Source organism: Corvus cornix, chromosome 2 (assembly GCF_000738735.6).
Source record: "Corvus cornix cornix isolate S_Up_H32 chromosome 2, ASM73873v5, whole genome shotgun sequence".
NCBI lineage: Eukaryota > Metazoa > Chordata > Aves > Passeriformes > Corvidae > Corvus > Corvus cornix.
Window position 1 is genome coordinate 9252595 of NC_046333.1, and position 22443 is coordinate 9275037.

The 22443-nt window shown below is 37.5% G+C and overlaps 1 protein-coding gene across 3 annotated transcripts in view; it reads right to left on the reverse strand.

The window, feature by feature from the left end:
* The window catches only part of PTPRN2 (protein tyrosine phosphatase receptor type N2), a 651283-nt gene that overhangs the window by 566184 nt on the left and 62656 nt on the right, over nt 1-22443 (reverse strand). For 2 of the 3 annotated variants that reach the window (XM_039548283.1, XM_039548281.1), the window contains exon 2: nt 14661-14711. In XM_039548283.1, coding sequence (XP_039404217.1) covers nt 14661-14711 — 51 coding nt within the window. Of the gene's footprint in view, nt 1-14660; nt 14712-22443 lie in introns of those variants that run through there. The other variant, XM_039548282.1, reaches the window with a different exon arrangement.

The window sequence follows — 22443 nt, forward strand, 5'->3', positions numbered from 1 at the left end:
CCTGTTTTAAGAGTAAACATTATTGTAAAAAGATGAAAATAAAATACTTGGCACATTTTAAAATGATAATAAATTATGGAATTGATTCAAACATAAAATAAGATTTGAAGGCTGTTTACAGAAAAGAGTATATACATCTTATTTCTGAATATATATAACAACCCTCATTAGGTACTATTTTTTTACTGTTTTTTCTTGAAAATTGCTGGTGAGGTAGAGTTGTACCAAACATTATATATCCTTCAGGTCCATATAAGCTTTTAGAAGTGCCTAAGCTACTCATATACCCTGACACTTGACTCAAAAGTCAAGACCTAATACAGTAAGATGTGTGGAGGATTCCTTTGAACTTAACGAATATCTGAAATTAATATTCATTTGGGTAAACCCAAATTAATAATGATTAACCCCCCAGATTTGGGGATGGAAGCAGAGGTATAAGGGAGTGTCAGAGAAAACAGTGTCCAAAGTTTACCTGTAGAGATCTGGTAGGTCAAACAATTTCTGTGCTTTTGACCCACCTGGCTGCTGCAGAAAACAGCAGGTAAATTAATCTGAGAGCCCAACAGACTTCTTAATGCTAGTCTAGATGAAGCAAAAATAAAAGTTACTTACACTAGTTTCACCCCCCCCCCCCCCCCCCCCCCCCACGTGTCCTTTTCATGTCTTCTCCTTACCCAACTTTGAAGCTCCTTTCAGTGCTTCAGAGTTCCTCAGCTGTGGAGGCAAAACTAAATTTCACTTTTGGTGACATCCAGGGAAAGAAAGGTGAGGATGTGCATGGGAAGGAGGCTTGGAGGAAGCCAAGGTTTCCCCAGCCTTTTATTACCTTTGGGATTCCCTCACCTCTTCCTCCATCCTGTGCATGCCTCCAGGCTCCCTCCACAGTCCTAAAAAAACCACTTTTCCCCCATTCAGGATCTTTTCAGCATCCCCACACTTGATTTGCAAAATAAATCGGCTTCTCTTCCCTCAAGGAGCAAGTGCTGCTCACAGAGAGGATCCCAGGCTCTGGCAAGGCGAAAAGGTGTCAGGTCACAGTCAGACTCTGCTCTGATAAGGCAAGGGCAGCATTGTCAAATGGAGAACAATGCTGAGCTGAGGAGCTCTGGAAAACAGAGCTCACTGTGGCCCAGGTGAAAGAAGAGCAAACCACAACTTCTGCTGCCCCTGTCCCCAGTGCCAAATCTGCTGCAAGGACAACTGAAGTCAGAACATCTCATCATCCTCTTCTCAGCCTTGAGAGAAAGAGCTGCATTCCTCAGTTGAAGTTGATTCAGATATTATCAACAGCAAAAAATTAAAGTATGAGGTGTTAAAGCCTCACTCAGATTCTCTTTCACCTTCCATAAAAATGGCCACTAATGAATATTTTTAGAGTTACTTCAAGTGCAGCAGTGTAAGATGGGGGAGAGCTGGCTCTGGGCACACAAAGCTCAGACCTGTGCAGAGCACAGACCCAGCCTCGCAGACAGCACGGCTCACGGGCACAGGCAGTAAACAAGTAAAAATAAATCAGTCTGTTCCCCCATAAAATTGCTGCCACTTGAAATGCAGTATCTCACACACTGATACTGTAGATAATTCGGTTTCATCTTGATTATGACCTGTATTAACACCCAAAGCAATAAAATCTTTCACATTCTCATTTTACTGAAGCCAAAGGACAGACCTTCTGCAGTGACATATGGCTCTGCTCCTCTGCAAGTATGTTAGACTGCTTACAAAATCTCCTTGTCTAGCAAAGGATAATGCTTTTTAAAATAAATTACCTGCATTAATTTGTATTTTCCACCAGGAAAACCTCACATATCATCATAATTGTCTATCTATACAGATATATGAGTTTCTCACATTGTTTGCACTTTTTTTCTCCTTTAATGGGGTGATTTTAGACTATGTCATTGATTATATAGCTGTAACATGCAATTTTTTCCAGCACAGGAATCAGCTTGGGGCTCACAGACTGCAGAGCAATTCCTGCATAGTGCAGACAACATAAAGAACAGTCATGGGGACATGAATTTAGGATGAGACTAAGTTTAGCAGAACTTTGAAAATGAGGTATTTCATAGCCGATTACTTGAGTACAATTTTCAACCTCAGGGGATTTGGTATTACATACAGATTTTTTTTTTAAATCCAAAAGCTTTCTCTGTAGTGTGTGTATTGATATACTGTTACATAAATTTTGATTAAAGTTTATTTAAGTTTATTTAAAGATTAATTCACTTTGATTAAACACTCTTTTGATCTTTTCCTGGCTGCACAATTCCTCCCCATACCCCTGCAAGACGACCAGATGCCATGGGGAGAGCAGAGATTATTCCAGATCACTGTTCTAGGAGCAAGAACTAACATTTCCACCTCTGTGAGACAGAGAGAGAGACACAAAACCATGGTCCCCAATGTCCTGCAGGAGACCTCCATAAATGGCTCCTTGTAAGCTTTCTTTGTGGCCATGGAAGAGATTTTACTTTAGTGTGATTAGAAAGCATTTCTCTGCTTGAAGAGGCAGGGTTAGATTAAAAAAAAAAAAAAATAGGCAAGAAAAGGTGAGAATAAAACTATTTATCCCTCCACTTGTTTCTCCATCTAAAAACTATACTTCTGAAAACAGCCAATTTCAGATGAAGAAAACTCTGTTTATTCATTGTTTTTAATGAAATATCTTCTACCTGTGCCAATAACTTTTAAACAGCAAACAGGATGTGACCTGCATGACATACAGGAGCAGATTTTGTTTAGCAAATGCTTAATGTCATTGTCATGGTTCCTAAGAAGGCAGCTTGCAGTGGCACTGAAATTTGCAATTACTGCAGCTTAATTAACAAATGCCCATTTCCCATTTACATCTACTATGGAGACATTCCAGTTTAAAAAAGGGAAATATTTATTCCTGTACTACTGCACATGAATGAAATGCATGACAAAACCCTTAGCCCTAGAATTTTGAACTGTCATTTCCTTCGGTCTGTGATGAACTAATGAAGTCATTCTGCCCATTACTGGGGAGAAATCATAAGGTATTATTTGAGCCAGCTGACCTGCATCATTGTGGGAATCGTGTCTTAGCAAAGCAGGTAGGAACCACAACATCAACTTCACAAGCCACTGCAGCCCTGTGAAACCATGTCATGTTTTACCCCAGCCAGCATCTAAGCACCACACAGCTGCTTTTCACTGCCCCCCCCAGCAAGGTGGGGGGAAGAGAATCAGAAGGATAAAAGCAAGAATACTCCTGATTTGAGATAAGACATTTTAATAACTAAAATAAAATAATAATAAATTGTAATGAAAAGAAAAAGAACAAAACCAAAGGAATTAAACCCAAGAAAGACAAATTATGCAGATGGAAACAGTCAACCAACCAACTGATGTCCAGCCAGTCCCTGAGCAGCAGCTCCCAGGTTATGACATCGTGGGGTGTGGGACATGCCTCTGGCCAGCTGGGGTCAGCCCTGCCAGACTCCAAAGGTCTCTCAGAGTCTATTGCTCCCCAGACTCCTCGCTGTGGGGTTGTGCAAGGAACAGAAGAGGCCTTCATACTGTGCAAGCCCTGCTCACCAGCAGTGAGAACATCCCTAAATCACCAACACTGATTCCACCACAAATCCAAAACAGCCCCATACCAGCTACTATGAAGAAATTTAACTCTAAACCAACATACTATGGCATCTTCAGAATTCAAGAATCAGTTAATGTGTTGGTCAAGAGATGCCTGGGAATAGAAAAAGGATTCGTTCAGGTAGACCAATTCTTTCCACAGATTTTTGAGACGAAATAGCATTTTTGAAGCTCCAGCTTTCTTGCCTTCTAAAATATGCCATTAACCTCTATGCCAGTCATAACTTATTTTCAATTACCATGCCAACAAAATACACTGAAACAAGTAAATCTTTTTTGGCATCATATGTGAAGGGCAATATTTCATGGAATAACAAAGTAATTTTAATCAATGACCTTATTCCTGGGAGGGGAACAACCAACATTTTGGGGCTACGATAAATCTCTTGAGATATTTGAAATAAAGCCCAGCAAGAATGCCTGAGTTCTAATTGTGAATGCAGTGGATCCAGAGATACGAAATGGGCACTAACTACCTGACTGCCTTTTTAGTGAACATGGATTTATAATTTGTACTGCAACATTAGGCACATCCATCAACCCTTTACCACTGAGAAAAACAGTGCTGAAAGAGGGATCCTTTTCTGCCCAGCTCTCCATTTCTTCAGTTATAATAATTTCTGGCTCAGGTGTTTGGTGGGGGAGCTCTTAACTGGAGGAGCACAAAGACAATGGAGAAGAGAAATCTTAGTATTAGACTGAACTTCAAACATTTGTAACAAAAACATTGCATGGAAGTTTGACATCTAAAGTTAGATTTACCATAACAAAATTGGAATTAATTAAAAATAATTTGAGACATGGAACAGGACCAGTATTTCTTAACTGTATATTGATCCATTTTTGTCCAACTATTTTTCACAGAAATTTTTAAGTAAGAAAAAAAAATAAGTGAAAGAGTTTAAAAGTCAAATATTTCAAAAGCAATCATTCATCAAAGACATCAATCAAAATTACAGGTAAAAATTGAGAGGAAACTTTTCTAACAGCTACTGTCAGTGAAAGAACAGTTTGTTCCACTAAATTACTCAGCATAAGCCATCACCAAAATTCCACTAATATGAAGGCAGGCTGTCAGAAAAGTAGGAAGTCTTAATTATTGTAGAAATCTAGTAAATCTACACATCTCTAACTTGGAAGTGAAACAACATCCTAGAAAGAAAGATTAAATCAGAAGACTAACAGGAAAGTTATAATTTGGAAAGGTTTGGGGTTTTTTTAAGTCACAGTAAACAAGAAGCAGTCAAGTTTACTACTTAAAGCTAGAAAACTAATTAAAATTTGAAAACAAAACACTATCACCTTGAAAGCTACTCCTCCTCCAAAGAAAACAAACTGATTTAATTTTGGAAATCCACAAGCCATTTAAACTGTTTCCACTGTGACTGGGTATTGCAGATTGCTTTCTATAAGTGTTCAATAAACTATGAAATTATTAGCAGTCTTGCCATCCAAAAGTCCATTCATCAAATTGTCCCCTAATACCTTTTCTATCTAAACCTCACAGAAACAGAGATACAGCAGCATAATGTGGAGTAAAGAGAGAGGACTACAGGGCAAAGAAAAAAATCTGAACAAAGGTCTCAGTAGTTTTCAACTCCCCTCAATTTATTTTTCCCCACCAGCACATTATAGTTTCTGTTTGGGCAATGCACCTCTTTCTCATCTAGTATAGAGTTTATGATAGAGAAATCATCAATTGCAGCTCAATAACAGATAGAGAGAGACAAAAATAGACGGTTTTGCCATTGAAAAATCACACAGTGTGCAGCTGGTCACAATCATACCTGTATTTTTACTTACAGGAAAAAAACTATGATGATACAATCTAAACTCTGGAAGACTCGAGATAATGCAGTTGAAAGACTAAATACAATCTTAAAAGTGTTAACATTAAACAGAATAAGTTAGGTACACATTTTCAACCTTATCATAATATTGCAAATTCATTACTAACACAAATGCTTACTGCATTACATTACAAACAACAGCATTTTCCATTTGACAGATGCTGCTCCTTGCAGAGTTAAGAGTCCAAACATTAAATGTTGTAATCCCTTACTCGCCTCAACATCCACTGCAGTTATCAGCCTTAAATCACACTGATCCTACCACAGGGCACTAGAGGAACATGCTGACATAGCAGCAAAAGCTACCAACTTACTCAACTTATGCAGAGCAGCAGCCAAACCTATTTTAGTAAAGACCAAATTACAATAAATAGTTTGGGACCATAAAATATATTTATTGTTCTGTCTACCTCTAGAGGAACTTTTGTTGCTGTTGCCATGGAGGTTGGAGGGAATGAAAGGAAACTCTTTTTAAATTAAGGGCTTGGAATGGCATATAATACAGGATGACTTTTCATTAACAGGTCTTACCTGTTAATCAACAGCACTATAATTAGTTAACTTTCAGATTGTTCTTGTTTATTAAATGAGGACATAAAACAATAAAAGCCTCTCACAGTTCTATTACAAAGCATTTGTTCTAAGCACTAGAAGAAAGAGGTTTATCTTTTCTAGTTCACTTTGGATGAACATCAAAATCAATCCAAATCAAGGACTCTGAGTAGCAGGTACACAGCTTAGGAAAAAACTTCTACATTCTTTTTTTTTTTTTTTTTTTTTTTGAAAAGCAAGTGTTGAATCTCTTTAGTACATGTATTCGAAACAACAGTGGTAATTAAAAAGTACTTTTATATATTATGTATTTATGTTTTTCATGTGCATATAAGCTTGCATCTCCTTTAGAACATTATAAAGTAATACCCTCCCCTCCTCCTTGGCTTCTTACTTGACACAATGAATGTCAATAATTACTGTATGTATTTTTCACACCCAAGCTATCTTGAGACAAAACAAATCCCTATTTCATGCAAAGACTGTTACCACTTTTGCTCTGCTGCAGTAGATACACTTTCAGGTGATCCATGTTGTAAGGTTTTCTACTCATTTCTCCTATTATTCTCTGAGAAGCTACTTAGCCAGGACCACAACATCCTCCCCCTGAAAACCATAAATCTTTTTTTCCCTATTATGTTTACTGTCTAAAGGTAGATTGAGAGTCAAATGACTATTAGTGCTTGTCAAACACTATGAAGTCAGAAACAAAATGGTGTTCACTAAATGATTATTGTAATGCAATAGCAGTCAGGGGATGCAGTTTGGGCAGCAAACAGGCAGAAGGATTTTAAAAGAACATTTGAAGAAAAAAGACAGAAAAACAGGGAAAAAATATATGGCATCTTCTGCACAGAAAACTTGTAGCTGTAAAGAATCATCCAAAAGAATGTTATTCAGAATATGTTTAAGAAATCTACATCTTTGCCTCCTACACACTCAAGAAAATGCAGAGAGTGAATAGTCAAGTCATTCATTAAAGTCCTTGCAAAATTGGTACATTTTGAAAATATATTTGATTCATGACCTCATATCTTAAGCTTATGTACTATTAAGACAGGATTACTGAAGTTTCCAAAAAGAAAGACACAAGCAGCATCAATATTTTAAAAAGCACAGTTTTCCCAGGCAGGGTTTAAAGTTTTCTAGTCTGTCTTCTTTTAGACATTCCCATCAATGCCTCAGTTAATTATCAAAGCATCTCAGTAATAAATCTGATTGACCAACTAACTACTGCTACACTGAGACAATAGTCACTGATATTCAGGGGGACAAAGGCAAACACCAGTTTCCTTTCTGACAGAGAATAGATGAAGCCCAAAATAAGCAAGTAGTTGTTAAGCACTTCATTTTTGGAATTACACATTTTTAAACAATCTAAATGCTAAGCAGGAAAGATACCCTTTAAGCCCAGGAAAAAAGGACATCTCTCATTCAAATCTGGAGCCGCTCAATAATCACAATACAGCTGTGTAGCTGTCACTGCCAACTCACCAATTTCACATCTCCTCTCTTCTGACAATTTTTATTACTACTTTTTGTTCATAATTTTTTTTATGCTTTTTTTTTTTTTTAATTGGTGTTTTGGTTTGTTTTTTCTTAGTAAAGGTGAACAGTTAAAGAAAAAAACTGCCTATTATTCTATTTTTTCAAAAGCTATAACTCAAAAATCTTAATCATGAAGTAAACCATGCTCATGAATGTCCCTTGACACAAGAAGAGGACAAACTATGATGGATTTAGAGCAGAGGCTCACTGCTGCAGTGTCACTCCAAACCAGGATTCATTTGCTTTCCACCTCATTGCCAGAACATTATCCCTTGGTGTTCTCTTCTTCTCTCCAGACCACACTGTCCTTTTCAGGCTCTCATGTTTCATCATTCATCAGGCTCAAACCCTACTGAGAATCCCTAATGCCTTTATCAAACAGGCTGTACTTTTCCATGGCCTCTCAAATGTTAAAATTCTGGGGTTTTTCTTAAATGTAATACAATAGTGAAATAGGGAACATCTCTGAACATGCCCAATAAAAGTGCTGCTTACCCAAAGACAGTAAACAAAGAAGTCCACCACACACTGATAACATACATGATAAAAACAGTATCTCTAATACACAAATATATTTTCATGAAACATTTAGCACGTTAGCATAACATACATGTTCAGTGACCCTAAACTGTATATATAAAGCCTATTACATGTTCCTAAAAAACAGCAGAAAAGTAAGATTTGGTTTGATTTTTTTAATAAATACATCTCGTAAGGCTGAAGATTTCATATCATCTCAAATATTTCAGGGAGAAATACTGAATCTAAAGAAAAGAAAAGGCAACTCCAAAAATTTCAGAATTTTAATCCTACTTAATATCAGATCATTACATTGTATTTTAGAGACTCATCCACCTTATCACCACAAATGCATAATTTGAATAGAGCGAGATACCAAATAACTATGGTTATTCTCTGGTGATGTCATACCTTCCCACACACAGCCCCCACATTCCCCCAGTCTGCTGGTGGAGAGGTGAAATCTTGTAATCAAACTTCTTGAATTGAACACCAAAATGCCCCCAAAATCACTCAAAACCACACTGGTCAAACAATTTTCTTACAATGGTTCTGTGAAAGCCAATGCTTTCATATTTGGAGCAAGAAAATACACTACCACAAGTTACAACATTAAGATAGAACTAAAGCTTCCTTGTGACAACACAGCAGAGTTCTTGCCTGAGCTCTGAGCAAAAGGAGGTCTGTCCACATGAAATAACACTGTGCAGCACTCAGCAGCTCCAAGACTTATTTACTAGCACAGGACATGGGAATATAAAGGATTATCTATGGCTGATGGGAGATTTATGGCTGCCTCTCATACGTGGTGCTGAACAGCACACTGCCGGTGAAGTCTGAGTGATGCTTTTCTGCCCTGCAGGAGCTGCACCTTGAGATTCTCCACAAAAAGAACCTCCCACAAAAAAGTTTTTATTGGCAGCTGGGACAGTGGATAACCACAGTTGCATTATCATGCTAAACATCTTTTCCTAAGAGGAGTGTAACTTCACTGTAACTTTGATCACTATTCCATTTCTAATGCCAGTTGTGCTGGGTGTTTCTATCCCACCATCACACAGGCAGCTATTTTAAAGCCACATTGAGACAAAGACAAGACACAAATACATAGTTTGGAAGATAGATGGGCCTTTTTTCAATGAGGAAAAAAAACCCCACCACACTGTTTCAAAGTAAAGGAGATGAAGTCATCACTGCACTGACATTTTAACCTTCTGTTAAGACTTTAAAATGTTAATATTTCACCTCCAATATCTCAAATAGCTCAGGGGAAGTGAGAGCTAACAAAGAAGGACAGAGACTGATGGGAAATTGGAGTCTTCCTCCCAAACAAACTTCATTTATGTACTTGCTCCTATTACATAACTGCCATATAGCCTAATGAAGAACAAGTGTGGGAAGCAAAAAAAATGAGCCTATTTCAATCTTGGTGTTTATTTCCACAGACTTGTTTCAAACAGTGTGTGTGTGTATTTCCTTAAGAAATGTAAAATATTCCTAATAAGACACCATCCTCATAACCACAGATTCTCAGGAATATTTAGGTGTTAACTCACCCTTGATTTCAGTTGAATGAAGTGTGTAAATACTTCTAAAGACGTGGATTTTCAGAAGACCATTATACAATGGCAGATTTTAAGCTTTACTCATTGAATACCACACAAGATTGTGACTTCTTCTGACATTACTTATTCAAAGCATATTTTAAAAAATTAAGTGTCCGACAGAAAAGTCCCATTATTTCTTTGAAGTGGTATGGAAGAATCACTGGAAGTAAATCCCAATATTTAAATAATTGGTCAGGTTTTTAATGCAAACATCCATGCACTCCCATTTACTTCAGAATTCAGATAGAAATTACATCAGGTGGTATTAGAACTTCAGTTATTTCTGAAGAATCCCCACATCTTTGAAAAGCACAGAAATTCTCTACGAACAATAAAGCAAGTGCATGCAGAGGTACCACTTAATGTTACTCCTCAGAAGTCTGAATTTAGTTATAACAAGCACTGATGCTTACTGAAAGGGCTCGGAAAGCTTAGGCCCAGATTTATAGTGTCATTTGACAAAAATTCAATAGCTTTTGGAGAGCAGTGCCTTGCAAATGCAGATGTTGCTGCAGACATCTGTTAGCTAAACAATGCCAAGGTGCATCTCCCTCTGCAACCCCATCCTACAAGGCAATGGTCTGGAAAACCTCAAAGCATAACACATTAAGTTCAAGAAACTATTTCAGGGATCCTGACTTCTCTCCCTTATCATCTGTAGCACATGTTTACCGTTTATGGCTCATCACCAGCACATGCAATCACTTACATTCCAAATGTTCAAGGAGCTCTGTAGCTGAAAAAGAAAATGTGTTAATATTCTGAACTACCTGCAGAGATCCAAACTTGGAAAGGTTCATGACTTTGTACTGCAATGCCTGGGTGCCTCTGACACATTGTGCTAACCTAAGTCCCTCCTAACAAGTGCAGCTTGCATACATAAAGCAATATTGATTCAGCTGTGCAGGGCTGTTTGCCCAGCTTTTTAGAAGCACAGCTTCCTCAAACACTGCTGCAGACATCAGACCGTGTCTTCTGAGGAGAAGGTTGGTGTTTGTCAGTGAGGCTTGACTTAACAATGCACTCTGCGCCAACTCTGCATTTAATTAACTTTTCTTGGTTGGCCTCACAGAGTTGTTTTCTACTATCTGATCTCGTCTGCATGAACCCCATTATGATTTCATGCAGGAAGGAGGCTTGCAGCCACAACCTCTTTCATAAATAAAACTGCCCTGATTTATAAAGGATCTGTTGATAGGAGCAAAGATATCATGGTATCCCTGCCCACATAAAACACAGCACAAAGCTGCTTTCTGAAGCAAAATACCTGGAGATTAAAGCTAAAGGAAAGAATGCCACCCTTCTAAATGAGGAGTTCAAGCAGTTTAATAGAGGGACTAAAGAGGGCAATAAGGGATGGTTATTTTGAAATGAACACTTTTATCTGTACCACACAGTGTCTTTCCCAGTGGCACTGCTAGAATTCAGTAGCATGATTTCATGAGAAAGAATAAGAACTTGTCTTTGTTTTGCTGCTTTCAGGAGCCAGTTTGTTTAAACCTTCCAACAAGGAAGATATACGAGCTGATGTTTTACATGAACTGCTTTATCTATCACTTAAAATGCAAAACAAAACATGACATATTCCCACTTATCCAGCTGTACTAAATTTAGTATATAAATACAAGGACTGTTCAAGGGTAAGCAAAGGATTTCTGTCTCAGAGATCCTTTAAAAATTCCCTCTTGATGCTTTTTTCTTTCCTGTTCATACAAACACATTCTAGGCAGAACTGTTATGGAAAAAATACAGACATGGGCAAATTCTTTTGCTTTAACTTCTAACCCAGACAGCAAAATGTACATGAACGTGTGGAAGCCATATCCCTCTTTACCCCCTGCTATGTCACTACACATATCCTCACTGCAAATACTATTCCTCATATTATTATTTTCCTTCTATATATCTTGTTTAATTAAGATGTTATTTGCTTCCTGTTGCATCTGTAACAGCTTCTGAGCATTTATTGGGGGACAAGCATTTCCAAGCTTATAGTATGCCAGGTAACTTCCTACTAGAGTCTGCAGCTCACTGACTCTAGTTACTCACCTTTCCTATCAAGTCTTTTTAGCTGCAGGCTTTCAAGCTTCAAGCATTTTAGATAGGTAAAAATGTCAGCTCCTCCAACTCTAAGAAAGAGGTAATGATGTACCAGAAGATAAATAAATGACATCTAAGTCAGTTTACCTCTCAAAGTCCTGGCTTTGCAGAGGAAGAGTCCAGGAAAACTAATTCAGTCTTTTTGCCTGGCTTAATCTTATGCCATTAAAATAAACATGAAACAATATGTTCCTTTTTAACCACTTGATGAGTCAGTGCAGCTCAGAAAACTGATAAAAGGTTTGTGGAAATAAATTAATATTGCATGAATGCTGCTGGAGCTATTAAACAAACATAAGTGCGAACCCATCACTGAAGCCAAAAGAGACCTTTATACGATGAGGGAAAGTGGCAGAAAAGTCAACAATCATTATTACAGCAGGTCCTTTGCCCTGCAAAAATGGCATGTGACCTAAACAGATGTAAGCAGGGCTTATCTTAGTTATGGTGCTTATATGAGATCTTAGAACTCTATTACATTGCTTTTAACAATAAAGAAAACATTCTTTCAACACCAATTTTTTCCTCAAGCAAAGGAACATTTATCAAAATCTTTCAGTCAAAATCTCTCTTCAGAAGAAATGAGAAGGAAAGAAGAGTAGGGGGGGTTTTTTAAGCTAAGAAATAGCTCCGTTGTTGGTGTTTTGGTTATGCTTTTACAAGTCTGATGCATGAAATGCACTTGAAGTCCACAGTTGATGACATAATGTGAGATAGCAAATACTGTGATTTATGTCTTCAGTAGGCAAAATCTAGTTTTATTTCTGAAGATGTGGTCAGTTCAGTTGCCTCCACTGGAGGCAGAGAAAAAGATCAAAATTATCAGCCTTCCTGCAGGAGTCAAAAGCAGCTCTGCAGATCACAGGTGCATCAAAGATGCTACAGAAAAGTAGCTGCTGTTTCTTACCCACTTTCACACTGTCCTTCAGAAATACCTACTCGTGTGACAAGAAAGGAGGCAAAGCTTTTCATTGACCTTGAAATACACAAAGTAAGCTCTGCTTCTGAGCACAGTGACCTCCACAAACTTCAGTTCCTGAGCTCTCAACCCAGGAAAGTGCTCACATTTTAATATATCAGGATATATTAAATATTTCAGCAGCAGTTTGGGCAGGAAAAATGTAAAGGATTGCTCAGATGCAAGAGGCCCACTTCCTTTCTGGTACATATAAAAAAAGTAAATTCTGATAGATTTTTAGTACTTCAATGTATGATCTTCCAAAGATCCTGTTTATTTTCTCAAGAATGGTGTATCTTCACTTGTATCAAGGACAGCATTCAAAGTACACTCTAAACAACATTTGCCCAGCTGGGGCAAAAAAAGAGAATTAAATACTTTGCAGTTGCCTTAAACATGTTGACAGAATCTCTGCAAGTATTTTTTTTTTAAACAAGATCAGCCATTAGGAAATATTATTGAGCAACTGGCTTATTCTTTACTGACATTTCTTTAAGTGAGTATTGCCAAAATATGAGTAGATCTACAGAAAAGGTCCATGCAAATTCAAAAATAAAACTTCTATAATTTAATTTTGCATGCTAATGAGTGTCACATGGAGATTTTAGAAACTGCATCTTCATTTAAGAAAATAGGTAGAGCAAGAAGTTAGGAAGTTACATTTATAGGAAGAGCAAAGTCTTCACAAGAGAGAGACCTTAAGTTACAGACATTACTATCATCTGTTGCATAAATTCCCCATTATGCATTGTCTGCCACATGTAACAGTGGCCTATGATTAAACCTGATTAAATCTGCTTGTACTGGGGAAGACTCCAGCCGAGGCACTGAAAAATACTGACAGTTAGCAAAATGCACCACTGTAGAAATCTGTCACTACCCTTGCTGGTGTCAATCATGGGAATTGTCAACACAGTATTCTTACAAATTCACATTTGTCTGATGTTAAACAGTACTGGAAATTTAATCTCATTTACTCGTAAATGTTCATTAGATAAAGTTTATTAATATCTTAATTTATTAGTAGACCCATATTACTGTTTCTCTGTTTGATGGAAAACAAAACTCCTTCTTTATGATACAAATTCACAAACAAAAATTTCATATACAATACTTAATTTAAAAAATTAAACCCCCTAATTACAGATCTACATATTTCCATATATTCCCATGTCAAAAGACACTATTAAAATGACTCCCTTCCTCCTTTCATCACGTATACATGTATTTTACAACAGTTATTGTTTCAAAGATCTCTCTCTAAACATCCTTTGTCCTTCATCAGGAATTAAATGATTTCATATAGCACATTAACGATCTTCAACTATTATTAGAAAACGTCTTTCCTACTTTTCCATTAGCCCCATTCATACGTTGTGTTGGCTTTTTTGACTTACTGAAAATAAATTGTGAAGGACAGCAGAAGAAAGCTATTTCTGCATAATTCAAGTAAAATCACAGAAAAAGGAAGCAGTATAATGAACAACTGCAGTGTTCCTTTGAGACCTTCTTTCTTATTATAATATATAACAATCTTCTGAAGAAGAGGAAACTGATAATTACTCAACATCATCCTCTAAAAAGAACAACAATCTGAAGGTAACAAAACAGTTATTTTCACACATATTAAGACAAACTAAATGTTAGCATATTTCAGTGTGTTTAATTAAATTACAATCTATTTCATATAAAAGATGTTTCTGCTCAGGGTTGAAAGAATATTTATTTATTTATAAATCTATTAAATTTCCCCTAACTGCTGACCAGAATAGTCATACCTGGTACTTTTCCTTTTCTCCTTCTTTTCACTCACATATGTATTTTGTTTATTGAATCAAGCATATAGCAATTACAGAGTGGAGGACAGACCAATCATCAAAGAAAACATTGAAGACTCACCATTTACACAGACTTCAAAAGACTTGCAAAGGTCATCCTCAAACAGGCAGCCTAAAAACCCAAAAGAAAGGTAAAAATTAATACATATTTCAAACTGTGGATAATTAGTGCATATTGAAGACCTGTTAAATGCTCAGCAAGAGTCAGAGATTTGGTTGGCCTTGGGAGTTCAAACTGGGCAGTAGAGAAAGTCCAGAACAGGTCCTATTAGACAGCACATCTTACTGACTGGCTATGTCCAGAATAACCTTTGATGTTTTTCCTTCCCTCATTCCTCTACTGAGGGTTCAGTTTTTTCCATGCATGTCTCTCTCATTTAGTAATTTGAGGGACTTCATGTTCTCTTAATTTTGAGTACATTATTATACCACAGCACAGTAATGCTGCAATACCCTACAAGAATATACATCAAGAAACCAACAGCATCCTAACAATATTAGTACTGCAATGAGAAGCCTATAAATCAGCCTATAAATTGCACAAATTAAGTTTGGATTTAGTAAATGCAACCACTGACCATGCCTAAGACTTCAGGAGCACTAACTCCTTGGAGAAAGGCTTATAAATTAAGCCATCCCTACCAACACCCTGATACCTCACAAAGAGCTGACAAATCAGTATAGGTCTATGAAAAATATCCTTGGATTTTTTCCATTTAAAATAGGAAATTTGTTCCCAAACTTGCTGCTTGATGAGCCCCTGCTACACCAGCTCCATACTTCACCCTAGAAACTTCATCCAGGTTGGCAATCCCAGCTCTTTCACTTGTACACATCTTCATGGATACTGTTCCCCTGTCACCAAACTGTTCTGTCCCCTTGGTGTCACCCAACCAGACACTGAGACAACAGCAATTACTCCCTTTGTCCTCAAACGAAATGAGCCCACACTGATACTTGCCAAGGCAGCACGGAAATGGGCAAGATGTGCCTCTGCTCTGGTCATTCCACACTGGGGCACAGAGACAGGGATCAAGTTCAAAAGCACTATGAAATATCCTGCTACTGTTAAGGGCACTCACTTTGTTAACCCAAACAGTTGTTTCTTTATTTTCTGACAAAGATAAAGAGCTAGGACTGGAGAAAATCTGAAGAATGAAGCTGTATTTTCGACACAAAAACTGCCCTTTAGAACACATTTTCACAATTAAGCCTTTTAATTTTCCTGGGAAATACCCTGTTTATAAATGGATATATGGAGTTATTAAACACTCTTAAACTCTTCCACACCTTGCATCAAGAAACCAGCCAGGAACTACACCAGATCCAAACACATCAGCAAATCCTCTCTCCCCAGCCATGCCTATCTCCATGAAAGCACAGAGTACAGCACCTCTATTTACCAGAGAGTCCAGTGGATTATGTAAGCTGTCCTTATAAAAAGAACTGAAAGGCTCAAAACCCTCTGACCATGAATTACCTGGCTCCTAACCCTACTAAAAGAAAAGTTTTGGTGGGCTAGAGTGACTTGGGAATTTCTGCAAAGCTTTTCATCAGGTAACTGTATTAGCACATCATTCAGCCTGAATATGCTGTGTCTCAGCAGGATTTAGCTAGGTAAGCCCAGCTATGTGAATTCAAGACATGTTGGAGAACCAAGAGTCTTTTACATCCATCCCACATCTGCCTGCAAAGACCACATACACAAAACCTTAAGCAGATTTACAATATTCACACACCTTAAGCAGATTTACAATATGCACACCAATAAAACAGTTCTCTCATCCTTTTATCCATACCCCAGTAAACTGTGGATATGCATTTGGTACCTTTTGAAAGGGAAGTTTCAGAACAGGAAAGCTTCTTTATGCAGAGTATGGCAGAATGGCATGTGCCTACACAGTACACAAACTGTGGTTTGTAACATATTCTTGAGATGTGGATGATTTTGCTCCAGACAAGTCTGCTGTAACAACCACTTGACCTGAAAAAGTGTCTGGAAACTCACTGAAGATAACTGATTGCAGCCCTGGTACTGACCCAGCCAAGCAGGAGGATGCCTGAACTGTACACTGACTCATAAAAAACATCAGACAAGAATGACAGGCACTGACCAAAACACATCCGCACAGAGTTCCCAGCACAAGAAGAATCTAACTAAAAGAATAACAGTGATCACTTTAGAAAGGAATTCTAGCAGGAAAAAAAAATAAAAATAATAAAGACTTTAAGCACCAATATAAACTAGACATGGAAAGGTATACTTCGGTGTTCCTGTTTCCAGAAATCTGAAGTTATCTCTTCTAAAAAAGTGGTTTATGTCTAGGAAAAATCTTTCTTCCTTGTTTTCCTGCAAGATTACAAAATAATTAAAACCAGAATCCTGAAAATCTGTGTCCAAAGTGCTGCAGAAGTTGTCCTGTGATGGAGGGAGGACAGGCAGTGTCGTAGTTATTTCCCATCCTGCAGTGCTGTAGATCCAAAAAGTGTCAGATAAGAAGTTTCAGCCAGGAATATTTCCAATGGAATGGCACATTAAAACAGTGACTGGTTCACTTAGACTCCACTGATTTTGAAGCACCTGGGAGCTGGGATTACAGCCACCTGCTGTCTGTAGCCACCTGCCAGAGGCAGGCCATCCTATAATAATATACTGAGACTCTCAGAAGCAGAAAAATACAGATACAAGATGAACAAAATGAGCCTGCTTAAGTACAAAGAAACCAACAGCCAAGCTACCTCTATACAGAACTCTGATTTTGCTTTATTGACCAATATATTTTCCTTGAAAAGCACAAAAGAAAACTGGCATTATCATGTTTTAGTTTCTTTTAATAACTCTTGTTTATTTGATGCTCACTGCAGCAAGGAATCTGATGTGACTAGACTTGTAAACCTATGTCTTAGAGAGCAAATTAATAAAGTCAATGCATAGTAAACTATATCCATGTATGATTGCTCTAAAATAGACAAGGACCTCCAAACTGCCTTGAAAAATATTTTGTTTCAAGTTATTTATTTCTGGAGTTGATTTTTATGCATATTTCACTGAACCAGTCAATATGCTAATTTAGCTACTAATTTATCTCCTGCTATTTGCTGGAACATTAGGAAGCATCATATTTCATTTTAAATATCATCTACCTACGATTGGTAATGGTAATAAGTCAACACTGGAGAGTGAAGTGGTATCATCTCCAAAATATATTTAATTCAGTTCATGCCTTATGGGAACAAAATTACATTGCATTTTCCATCAAAAAAAAGAAATCTCCCTATCACAAATAATCTCCCAGTACACATAAGCTGTTGGTATAATACTTTCAAACACCAAACCCAAAGTCCCACTCTCACTTCACACAGAAGCCCTGAAACAACAAATTCTCCATGGAATTGTCCAACATACGTTGCTTAGCTAAATGTAGAATTTAAAGTGGTAACTTGCATTGAAATTCAACTCTTTATTAACACTTGCCCGGTCCCCACCTCTCAGTAGTGACAAATCAGGTGAATATATTGTATATAATGTATACTACAGTGCATTTACATGGTGCATTATTAAATAGCCACAAAAAGAGATTCCATAGGGCCTTGGAAATTCTCCTGCCTCCCTTTCCTCCCCCTCTGTATCTCCAGGGCTGTTTCTCAGATAGGCATCACAACATAATCACAAACTATTGCTGAAAGTACAGGACTTAAAAGTTTAAATTTTTTTCAAGTTATTCTTCTCATGAGACACTAATAAAACTATTTCTTTCTCTCCATCATACAGCAGCTCTGCTTTCCTAAAGGAAAAAATAGGAAAGTTTAAATTGCACTGGAATGTATTGTTTGTTTTGACTTGTAAGAGGAGATCTGAAGGTTAGGACAGTCAAGGCAGCAGATGAAATCACTTGAACTTCATCTAGAAAAAACTGTAAAAATTCACTTATCAGGAAAACATTTTTTAAAAAGTGACATTGACTGATGATTCAAATAGTTTATATTATGTTTACTTCTCTGTCCTTTCCCCCTGTTAACCAACTCATGATGATCTTAAACTAAACATCTCTTCCAAGAATGCCATAAATCCTGTAAGCATTTTTCTAAATTAAAATTTAAAAGTAGGTCATAGACCCTGTTTATCAAAAATTGTCTTATAATCATCAAAACAAAAAGCCAAACAATAGGCAAGAACAGCTACATTTCTTCTGAAACTGGAAAAGTAAAAATATTCTAAATCCTTTGTGTTGTTCAGGGTTCCCTACCTTTTACTCTCTTACTACAACTTCCATGTAAGCACTCAGCATCTCCTCACATTTGCAGACCTTAACAACCCCTCCCCATGACAAAATTTTAGCCACTACATGCTCCCTTAACCAAAATCTTTAACATTTTAATAGTTCAGAATGAACATTCACCCCACATTTACCTGTTTCTTTCACATTTGGCTGGGAGGTAAAGCCAGGAGACCTTGAAGGGTGAGTACAGCTCATCACTGCTGTGAGGGTAAGAAACAAGGAAACACCTGGGAAGGTCAGTCCCTCCTTGTGTCTTTAGCCCCAGCTTTGGATGACTCTAAATAGTGAGTCACATGTTTAGTTTCCCATAGTAGGGTTAATAAATAGGGTCCAATAATTACATTTTAGAAGCGCTCAACTCACACAACTGGGATAGCTTTCACTGAAAAAACCAAGATGGTGCCCAACAATAATGAATGATAATCTGGACACACTGGTAGCAAGAATCAAACAAAGTTTCCTGCAGAAAACTGATGGGAGAAATCATCTGTTTGAGAGAGAGATATGCTTCTCACTAATAGAGGTGAGAGATAAATTTGCTCAGTCTGCTAAAGCTGTGATCTATCCAACACATCCTCATCTGCCTGCCATACATGTGTGCTTAGCAAGTCTAGAATTACACAAAATTGCAAGAATGTCTGGGGAAAATGTACTTCAGGCTGATCACAGGCTTTAAGCAGAGTTCATCTCAGTTTCCCAAGCCCTCGTGTTATATAGGTGAGTACGTGCACATGCAATGTAAGTATACATTCATTACTCAAAACTCATTAATTGCCTGGGAAAAACCAACTGCTTTCCTTAGTTTAGTTTAATTTTAGCATTCACTTTGATAAAAAACCTGGGTATTCCCTGGCCCTATCTTTTAAATTTTCATTCTTATCCCCTTTCTCCCTTGCTCTTTTTTCTGTTCCAAACTCCTCCATTCTCTTACTGAGAAGTGTTTTCTTTTAACTCCTACTCTCCAAGAAAACATTGTCCCACCACCAGAATGCAGCTGCCCCTTCCTGACCCTCCCAAACGTGCATGCCATTCCCTGGCACTGCCCCTCCTACACAGTGCTCTCTCCTTTCACTCCTGCAGGTGAACAGCTCTGTCACCTTATCAGTATTGCTTGATGGCAATTTCTGGCAGTCCAGTCCACCCATTTCCAGAGGCGCCCTCCACTTCCCTTCTTCTAGCACAACCAGGATATCCAGAATGTTCTACCCTGAAAAAGGTATTTTATGAAGCCCTCAGAACATGTGGTGGTTTATCAACAACTTGCTTGTTTAATGATGAAAGAACACTAAATCAATGTGGTCAAGGATTGTATTAAAGTGGCACGTAATACTAAAGGGGGTCTTTCTCCCAACAGAGAAAGTGAGAAAAACATATGACAGCATAAAAGGTACTGAGCTTTGATCTTCTTCCTTTACTCCACCTTTTATATTTTTTGGATGTAATAGGTGCCTGATGTTTTTGTAACACTGCAAACTCTTGAGAGAAGGGGTTTTTTCCTTTCTTTTTTAACTATGTGCATGTACAAAGCCTCATACAACAGAGCACTCATCCCTGGTGAAGAATCCAGTCTTTAATCTAAATTAACAGTCATAAAGATGACAAAAGAAATCCCTGCAGTGGTTAACTGCAGGACTGTGCAATCTTTTACATGAAAAGTTTCCAAAGTAAAGTAAGGAAAGATTTCCTGTAAGTGTTACCATATGGTGCTAACACTTCCTCATCTCAGAATTACCCCTTCTTTCAATCATTTTTCATACACACTAATTTGTATATTGAAATATGACTCTAGCCAGAATAATTCATCATGGAATAGAGTTTTTATTCATTAGGAAAAATTTCAGTACTAAACTTACAGCCAAGATTTGCCCCTGAAGCCTCAATGATATTATATAGCAGTACTTCAGTTACCTTCTTTCTATCACTTGCCCTTCCACATGTATGGATTGGTGCACTAAATAGGCAGCATAGTACAGAAATGCTGTCATGTATATTATTATTTCTCACTATGTAAATCTTTACTTTGTCCTTTCTGCATTTAGAGGAAAAAAATAGATATTTTCCTTTGCACTGTAAGTAGTCTGAGCATGTTCACCACTAAAGAAAGGAATTGCTTTGTGGTGAAAATACTATTAGCTTATCTGATTACTAATGCCATGATTGCAATGATGTAGGGCTTTTCTTCTGGGGAGCACTGAGAAAAGGTCACTACTAAGAATAATTGAAGATGTGAGCAGTAATAACAGGTCATGAAGAGAGGAGATACTGAAAGTCCATCACTAAGAAAGCTTTGGAACAGCATTTGCATTTGCCCAGGGCTCAGAAAGTGGCTCATACTTTTGAGCTGCCATTTTGTCACTTTTTCACAGTAAACATTAAAAGAACTTGCATTATCTCATCTGAAAAATTACAGTAAACTCTCTCACTGCTACATTTTCTAACTCTGTTTCTTTAGCAAGACCACCATTCACTCAAAGGCAAATGGGGAGCACAGATTAACCTGCCAAACAAGTAGCTCCACTAATACTTAATTATGCTGAACATTAACATGCTCTCTATTTATATTAAAAATTAGGAGATTAATCCATTATTGGAGAATAAGTAGAAGATAATTTTAAAACATTACAATTACTGCCTCTTAGGATCAAGACTGAAATCTTTTACCTTTAACTGTGGCAGAAGGGGTCAAATGTGATTTACTCAAGTAACACAGCCCCAAACGAAAGATCTTAGCCATTCTGGTGTCCCATATTGGGAAAAAAAAATAACACCCTTACAATATAAAATGTAGGATCTGTTCCTTCAAAATTACAAATTGTTAATTGGAGTACTCACAAACTGTAGACAAAATGTCATAAAGGTCCAGAGCAGGCCTTCAGTAACTGTGATTCAATATCTTCTGGTCATCAGTTGCTAAAATTAAATTCCTTACTGGGCAGGAACTGAAATCACCCAGTGCCCACTGTAACTAAGCAAAACTTTCTTTTGTGTTTAGCAGAGATTTTGAAGGCTGAACACCATTGGGTCTAAGTCCCACTTCACTCTTTAAATACATCAACAAGCAGCCTGGTATTTTTACCTGCCATTGCCTGTACCATATCCTTCCCCACAAAATCTGTTGGCAGCAAAACCTTCTGGTATTATCCATAGCCATAAGATATAACATTGAAGCTCACATTACCAGCAATGCCTTCCTCAATATCATTGCACACAGGCCAGCAAGCATTGCACTGCAGAGGCCTCTGTGATACTTATTCTGTGAAAGAACTGCTGTCATCATTATATCTGTCAGCCTCATTTTGCCCATCACTAACTGCCAGTCTATTCCAGCATACTTGTTTTACAAAATTGCAGTACGGGAGTGAATTCTAAATCCTAATTGTAACATAATTCTAGATGTCTTCCACAGTGAGGGTTAAGACAAGCTGGGTCAAAGAAGTAATGAACCATTAGCTAGAGGAAACAGGAACTCTGTCTGGGGGTTATATGCTTTGGAAGATAGATCTTTCAGATAAACTATCCAAAACACAGGGTAAAGAAACTTATGTCCCATCCTCTGAAACTATT